Genomic DNA, 8,935 nt, shown 5'->3' on the forward strand with positions numbered 1-8,935 from the left:
TTGGAGCCCATTAGGGGTGCGACCAGGGGTCACTCACGCCCCTAACCTCTAATTTAACAGCAGCCACCACCACATTAGGGTTTGGGTTTTGCTTAGATCATATCTGTCATCGAACAGTATCACCGTTCATCGATTTGTGAGACCTCACCTCGTGATCAATGCAGTTTTGATTGTGTTTTTTCTGTTCTTGCTTGTGTTCTTGATTACGCTTGCAGGGATAAGCCTTCGTGGCGAGGTCACTTGTGTGTCACGAGTGATAACCAATGGAGCAATGGTGTAGTGATTGCAAGGATCTGTTCGCTCGGAGCCTTGGATCATCAACGTCGAGATCTCCACCCAATCAAGTTATCATACCTCACGAAAGATCGGGACACGTATTCTATCAATATGGGTTATAGTCAACTCGGTTGTCATAGGGTTTTCGATATGACTACCCTCATGGGTCATGCTCACTTCGAGTTTGTCTCGGAATGCCCCAGTTATTTCTTCCCTTACTATATCAATGGTGGTCGGTGGTAGCCCACCAGTCCTTTGGTCTAATGGTGTGTGCGCTTGTGTTTCATTATGTCGTCCCCTTGCCCATGGGTTTGGGTTCCGTGGGTCCAGACGGTCCACGCCGTGATACTGGGCCGAACAGTCCGCAACTTTGCGACAGGAGCGGGTCTCCATGCTCTGGGTCCAGACGGTCCGTGCTCTTGGTCCGGACGGTCTGCGCGTAGAGGGTTGAAGAACCCTAGATATCGCCTCCCAGGAGAGACTCCGTTAGGGAGGTGAGTTCTAGGGGTGTCCCGAAATCGATAGGCCAGCTAGGACGTCCATAGAAGACGTAGAGTCGAGGAGTGGATATCTAAACTAGGTTTAAATTACGTCTACTCCTAGTGCGACGATGAACGAAGTAAATAAAGTAGATTTGATAGATTGGTTCGATTGGTGATGTGTGGACTCGTTCATATACGTTCTCCAACAAACTTCAAGTATTTAAATGGATAAACACGCACAGGAAATGGAAATATCTCACCTAATCTGATTTAATCGTGGACCGTCCAGGCCACATGGTCGGACCGTTCAGTCTTCTCAGGTGCATCATATGTCGCTCAATAATGACAAAGAGTTTAAACGCCTAATCTCATGTAAGTGACAGAAAATATGTGACAGTTTTTGACATCTTAATTAGATATAGAAGCCGTGCATACACCGAGCTAGCCCACCCAACCTGCTGTTGGCTGTAGCATGTCTGGTTGGCACTTGGCCCGTCGTTGTCGGTCCTCTCCTCGTACGCGCGGGCAAGCAACGCAACGGCGACGCGCGCGGGCAGAGGACGAGACAATGCCGTTGGTGGCCAGTGCCCGCGGCCGGTGCCAAGTCCCAACCGTTAGTTGTCGACCGCTTTTAAAAACGGCTCTCGCGGTGGCAGACCTCCCTCCGCTGGCCGCTGCACTCCTCCTGTTCCTGCATGGAGCCTAAGCTGACGATGTCTTGATGGGCGGGCACGGGCGCACGGCTGGGTTCGTGCGTTCACTTCACGCGCCTGCGGCCTGCAGTGCAGGGCCCCTCAGGTTTCTATACTCTGTTTTATGTAGGGGGTGGAGCGCGCGCCAGCCTTCACGCGGTTTCGGGTGGCTCCCGACGCGCTTCCACCGCATCAACCGTCGCCATCACGCTCGCGCCCCGCTTTTAATATGCCCTGTGGACGGCTCCACGGCTCCACCACTCATCCCCCTCTCCTGTTGGCTGCTGGGCTGCTGAAGCTGATCAGCGAAGCACGCCCAGGCCCTCTTGGGTCTACACTGTGACCTGTGACGGGGCCGTAACCGTTAGGTTTTTTCTTCATCGCCCTTGGCAGTAATAAAGACATGGTAGCACATGAGTTGACAACTGTATGGCGGCGGCACGCTCACTTTGGTTTGGTGACTGCGACGCTACATCGTGCCTAACTTTTTTACATATGTCACGGTCCCTTTAGTTTGATGTCTAAGATATCACATTGTGCCTAACTTTTCTGTCTAAATTTATCTCTTCAATTTAAACGACTAAGGCTAGATGGATTGTGACGTCTTGGTAGGAAACCAAACAGCCTAAACCATAAGTCGTTTCTTTAATTTTTATAAGAGCCAAAACATCTCAAATTTGATCAGATTTATATAATAAATCAACAATATTTATAATATCAACCGAGTATTGTTAGATTCTTTACCAATTATTTTTCATTATGTATATATGATGTCATAAACTTGTATAATTCTCTTTGTAATCTTGATTAAACTCGAGATAGTTTATCTCTCAAAAAAAAACTAAAATAATTTATAATTTGGAATAGACTGAGTACTAGACACTTGTGTTCTGAATAGTAGAAGGTAGCGTGGTCAATAAGAATATCTATCTCCTCTCCTTTTTTATGGATCCTAGATGCCATTGTATTTACTAAAATAGTTTCTTAGGAACGTAATCGATGAGAATCTATACCCTCTATCGCCAACCTCTAGTTGCTCATTGTCCCATCCATACACTTTATCATTTATATTGGTCTGGTTGTCTCCCTGAGTATCATTTCACACGTAATTAAAGCCAGTGAATCAATTCCCTCCTAAACTAAAACCTCGAAACCCTAGACCCAGATAACTAACTCTAACCTAACCTTATCGGAACTCGTCAGAGCTTGATAGAGCACGCCCAGGCCCTTGGCTCTTGGGTCTATGTTGTGACCTATGACGGGGCCGTAACCGTTAGGTCTTTTTCTTCATCGCCCTTGGCATTAATGAAGACATGGTAGCACATGACATGAGTGGACAACTGCACGGACAGCACGACGGCGACACGTCCCCTTTGCATAACAGAAGTCGCTTCTTCAATTTTATACAAGTCAAAACATCTCAAAATTGATCAGATTCATATAATAAAACAACTATATTTATAATATCAACCGAGTATTATTCGATTTTTTACCAATTATTTTTTATAATATATATATGATGTCATAAACTTCTATAATTCTCTTTGTAATCCTGATTAAACTCAAGATACTTTAACTCTCCAAAAAGTTAAAATAACTTATAATTTACAAATAGACGGAATACTAGAAGTTTGGTGTTCTGAATTGCACAAGGTAACGTAGTAATCAATAAGAAAATATCTCTCTTGTCTCTCTCTTATTGATCTTAGGTCTCTTTGGCAACAGAAATCATACAAGAATTTTATAGAAATCAGTTTATTTTCATAGAAAAACACATGAAACGAGAAAAATTTTGCGTACCAAAGAAGGCCTTAGATGTCCTTGTATTCACCAAAATAGTTTCTTTGGAACGTAATCAATGAGAATCTATATCCTCTATCGCCAACAGTTCCCAACCAGCCTCTAGTTCCTCATTGTCCTACCCACACTTTATCACTTATATCGGTCTTATTGTCTCCCTGAGTATCATTTCACACGTAATTGAAGCCATTGAACCAATTCCCTCCTAAACTAAAACCTGGAAACCCTAGCCCTAGACTACAGGAGACATGATGTCTTGTTGGTCATAGAGAAAACGAGGAGGTCACTAGAGTTAGAGTCGTCGAAGTTAGCGTGTTAGTGCATGTACAACCTTGAGACGTTGATTCGGTTTTCCAAGTGCAAGAGACACCTAAGAGACTTTGCGATACAACACTGATCCTCTAGATCATAAATGCAGTTAAGAGACAATATGTATGAGGAGTCGTGTAGAGACAGGCTCTTCGCGGAGAGCTCGTCTCTTGTATTTTTTTTATCTAACCCTTTAGAAACCTCTCAAGAGACTCTATATTAAATGAGTTGTACATGACCTTAGATTGCCTTTCTCACTTCATTCATTGATATTTATCCCTTCTCTTTTCTTTTCTTTTTATAGTTTATCTTGATTATGCTGGTGTATGGATTTTTATATTTAGGCTTCACAAGTTTTTAAACCTAAATTAAAAAGCCATCTTATTTTAACTTTTACCGGAAGGAAAAAATGCATGCTACTGTTAATCTGATATACTAGTTGTGAAAGAATGATATAGGTTAGCTACAATCTAGTATACTCGTTGCATTACCTCAAGGTTTAGTCGAGACAACCAAAGTCATTCCTGACATATCCTTTGTGGGTTCGTGATATAGAAATGCGTAACCCAATTGATGATCAGATTGAAGAGATAAGCGCATTTCTACCATATCTCTTATATTACATCTTCTATAAATTATTTTATAAGAGTGTCTAAAAACTAATATAAAAGTCACTATTATAGTAGATTACATAAAACATATCTTTTATATTCCTTTAAGGATTAAGGATAGTCGAGAGGGACGCGTATAGAAAAAAGATTGCTTCTTTTAGATGTCTTTTAAAAATATAGGGATATAAGATTAGATAGAAGAGGTGTTATAGTGTTTTGATCTTCTAAAGTACTCATTTTTAGAAGATCAGATAGGAGGAGAACCTTCGTTCTCATATGAACACTTTAATGAGCATCCATGACCAATTTAAGGAATTCGATAATTTTTAAGGATATAATGTCTAATGAAGATGTTTTAAGTCCAGTAATCTCTATTATGCTTAGCATCTTAACAATGTCTTCCCTTGAGTATTACCATGTATTGTACTTTCTTTATTCTTTTTTAGTTATCGTGTTTTACTCTAAAATTGAACTAGGTGACGAAAAATATTGGAGAAGGGTCCATTTTAAGTAGCCAAGTAGTATGCAATTCTTCGGCGAAATACTTGCTCTGTGCAGGGCACAAGTGGGAAATTTTCTTTCAAAAAGAAATGGAGCCTAACCACCCACGATCTACCAGGTCATGGCACGATCCGCCTCTGCTCCTGCCGTCCCGTCCTCCACCGAGTCTCCTCTCCTGCTCCGCTCCTCCCCTCATATACTCCCAAGTCTCCAACTCCATCAACCGCCGCTCTACCTCCTCTCCACAAGTCCAGATCTCCCATTCACACACACTCGCGCGCGCACAGAGACCTCCACGCGCAGCCAAAGCATCCACCCATGGCGCCTCTCCTCCTGCTCTTCCTCCTCGGCGGCCTCTGCGCCCTCTTGTCGCTCGCCACTTCCTCACGCGCCAGCGCCAAGAAGTGCGATGACGTCAAGAGCAACGGCAATTGCGGGGACTCCGGCGAGGAGGCAAGATGCAGGGACGACTGCGCGCCAGAGGAGACGCAGCAGCAGGGGAAGATGCAGGCGCGGCCCGACCCGGAGAAGGACCTGGGCATCGTATTCTCCACGTTCGACCACGACGGCGACGGGTTCATCACGGCGGTCGAGCTCGAGGAGTCGCTGCGCCGCCTCGGCATCGCAGTGTCCGCCGACGAGGCCGCGGCCATGGTCACGCGCGTCGACGCTAACAGCGACGGGCTCATCGACATCCACGAGTTCCGCGAGCTCTACGACTCCATACCCAAGAAGAGGAAGCACCAGCACCCCGCCGCCGGCGGTTTCAGCGGGGCAGCAATGGAGGTGCCGGTGGAGGGCGACGACGAAGAGGCCGAGGAGGAGAGGGACCTGCGGGAGGCGTTCGACGTGTTCGACGGCAACAAGGACGGGCTCATCTCCGCCGAGGAGCTCGGCACCGTGCTGGGCTCGCTCGGCCTGCGCCGCCAGGGCAACGCCCGGACCGCCGTCGCCGATTGCCGCGACATGATACGCCTCGTCGACAGCGACGGCGACGGCATGGTCAGCTTCGAGGAGTTCAAGCGCATGATGGCCGTCGTCAAGGCCTAGGCTGCTCTTCTTCCTCCTCGCAGATCAAATCAAGTACCAAACTTGAGTAGCGTTATTTCGTTCTTGGATCGGAAAAGATTAACACACCAGGAGCTCGTATTTGTTTATGGGGGGTTTGAAAGCTGAAGTAGCTTTTTGATCTGTGTTTCTCCCCTGTTCTTCAATCTTGATAACTTGCTCTGCTTTTACACTCTGATTCTCTCCTACTTTTTTTAGTCCTTGGTACTGTTTTCACTGACATATATTGATCAGACATGTATGTAAATATTACTTCTTGCTCGCTGTCAGGTCAGTCTGTGGAAAAAATTAACAATTAAGGGCTAGTCTGAGAACCCTATTTTCTCATGAGACTTTCATTTTTTACAAGAGAAATTAGTTCATTTTTTCTTGAGAAAATAGAAATCTCTTTGAAAATGGAGTTCCCAAACTAATCCTAAATGAATCAACGAGTGTTTGTGTTTGGGACCCTTACCTGTTCAAACAATTGTGTTTAAGATGATGTGCGTGCCACCCTTTCTGTGACCCAACTTTCACAGTTGAAATATTCTCTTCTTGGCTGTAAGGTTGCCTGTTCATGAAGTAAAACTCCAAAGAAAGTTCTTGTCTTTGTGGACAAGATATGCCTTTTTTTTTACCCTGTGTTTCTGACGACCAGGGAAGTGAAGTGATCGTGTGGGTTTTCGTGGCATGTGTTCATACGTGTTCCAGAACAATTGCTTGGATGTTATGCCCTTGACAAATTCAGCTGACAAAGATTTGATGTGCTACTTTTACCTGGTCGCAAAAGAACTGGTTTTCCAAGCAGCGACTGTATCAATCCACAATAAATAAATCTCCGAGGAGTAAAATACTTCTATTGATTTTCAAAGCAGTGGCTATGTCCAAAATTCATGCAAACTAGGGAAGATGACAAAAGTTACTTATCTTTTACTACAATTATTATTTTCTTCTTACCGAATTCTTTGATCTTGTACCGTGTCTAGCTGCACGGCGTCAATGCGTTGTTATTGGCCTGAATGTTATGGAGCAGCTGCTTTCTTGTGCCTGCAAACACAACGACTTTCAGCAACCTCCCTTTGTCCGTTGTGACGTTGTGACGTTGTGATCCCAGGTCAATGAAGATGGCATTTCGAAACGGTGCTGAAAATTGTTTTACCTCTTCAGATCTCTCTGTCAAATTAAGAATTCCAGTTCTCGGATCTGGACCGTGCAATTTATATCTGCAGAAGATGAAAGGTCATTCAATTGCCGTCCATGTACGAAGATGCCAACAAGCTCAAACAGGTTCCAACTTTAGCAGGTAACGAACAGTTACGTTGGTGAGCCGACAGTAAGCGACGCCTTGTCTCCAACACCTGTCGGTTCAGCCGGTCGATCGATCTAGTCCATACTGATCATGTTGAATCCCAATCGGTACAGCCGACCGTCTTTAGTAGTAGCCATGTATCACATTTTGATTGTTCTAGATCAAAAATTTCAAAAAAAAATCATGAAACTGTCCGGTAAACATGAGAGAGTATTTAGGTTCATTCACACCCCTCGCTCCAATTCTGGGACTGTCCGGTAAACATGTGAGACCATTTCAAAAAAATCATGAAACTGTCCGGTAAATATGTGAGACCATTTCCTATTTCACTCGTCTCACTCTCCCTTCACTCCAAACCATGCCATCATATTTTCTTGGGACTCCAACATTGAGATGACTTTGTATATGCTACATTAAATTAGGTTGACTGTGATGATAAAACTTGCCTCTGGGTCTTTAACGAAAGGGAGGCGAACAATGGAGCAACGGAGCTGTATCGACCGAGATCATGAAGTCACCCATAATCAACTGACGCAAGACTACTTCAGTGACCCATGCATCTATCATTCGCTTTACTTTCATCGAAATTACCACATGCGGAGGAGTATATTTCTTCAAATCTTAGAGAGGTTGGGTGAGGCGTTCACTCTTATAATCGATGCACTCAATTATAGTGATTTCTTCCCCACCTAAATGAATTGTTGCCCTTCGCATGGTCGCCTACGGTAGCTTTGCTGACTCTATTAATTAGTGAGTATATATCAGAATGAGAAAAGGATCGATCTTAGAGTGTCTTGAACATTTATGTAGGGATGTCATTTTATGTTTTGGCGAGAACTATAGTCGTCAACCCACCGTTAACGATCTTAGGCGACTTTTAACTAAAGGGGAGGAGGGTGGATTTCTTGGTATGATAAGGACTATAGGTAGCATGTATTAGAAGTGGAGGAACTGTCCCATTGAATGGAAATGACAATTTACATGGGGGACATTGGATCGCCGACTATCATGCTCAAGACGGTTGCCTAGTACTCCCTCCGTCCCCATGATTTAGTCGTTTTAGGTTTGTCCCCAAGACGGTAGCGTGTATTATGACTTGAACTATCATAATATGTAATTCTTTTAGTTTAAAATAATTTAATCTTATATATATTGTTGGTCAAAGTTTAAATAGTTTGACTTAGGACAAACCTAAAATGACTAGATCATGTGGACAGAGGAAGTATAACTTATGGATTTGGTATACTTTTTTAGGGTAGTGGAGTCAAACAACGATGTCAATGTGCTCAACCAATCACAGTTGTTCACTAACATGATCAAGAGATAAGCATCAGGATGTGAACTTAACGTTAAACGAACATGAGTACAACTAATGGTATTGTGTCCCTAATGGCTTCTATCCCCGGTGGTCAGTGTTTGTGAAGGCCATTTCCCTTTCAGAGACTCCAAAGTGGTATATGTTTACTGCATGCCAAAAGGGAGTGTGGAAGGACGTAGAGAGAGAGGGAGAGTGAGCACTTAGATCTTTAAGGCTCATTCTATATTATCGGTAGCTCATTTTGTTCTTTTTTCTCACAAAGTACTTGATGTGACGTGATTAAGTATGCATGTATCATTCTGCACAACAAGATCATTGAGGATGGGTGTGGAGGAGCATATGATATAGATGAGTATGGCCCTATTTGGTATAGTTTATTGCACATTGTTGAGCACCATTTTGAGTGCGCGGACGGTCCGGCCCTGGGGCCGGACGGTCCGCGCAGGCACAGAACAGATTAGGGTTCCGAGTTTCTTGCTATGTTTGTTGGCGAAAATCTCGGGATAAGCTCGGAAATTAGTTTGTAAAGGGTCCAGCCCCCCTCCTCTATAAATAGAGAGGTATACGACTGATTTGTAATCATCAATCGA

At 44.0% G+C, this 8,935-nt stretch overlaps 1 protein-coding gene across 1 annotated transcript; it reads left to right on the forward strand.

Annotated features, from left to right (window-relative positions):
• Positions 1-4,904: 4,904 nt before the first annotated feature.
• On the forward strand, positions 4,905-6,188 carry LOC100216594 (Calmodulin-like protein 2). The gene has a single exon (NM_001143008.1). The coding sequence runs from the start codon at positions 4,990-4,992 to the stop codon at positions 5,719-5,721; it is 732 nt and encodes a 243-aa protein (NP_001136480.1). The 5' UTR covers positions 4,905-4,989; the 3' UTR covers positions 5,722-6,188.
• Positions 6,189-8,935: the final 2,747 nt, after the last annotated feature.

This window comes from Zea mays, chromosome 6 (assembly GCF_902167145.1).
Source record: "Zea mays cultivar B73 chromosome 6, Zm-B73-REFERENCE-NAM-5.0, whole genome shotgun sequence".
Classification (NCBI taxonomy): domain Eukaryota; kingdom Viridiplantae; phylum Streptophyta; class Magnoliopsida; order Poales; family Poaceae; genus Zea; species Zea mays.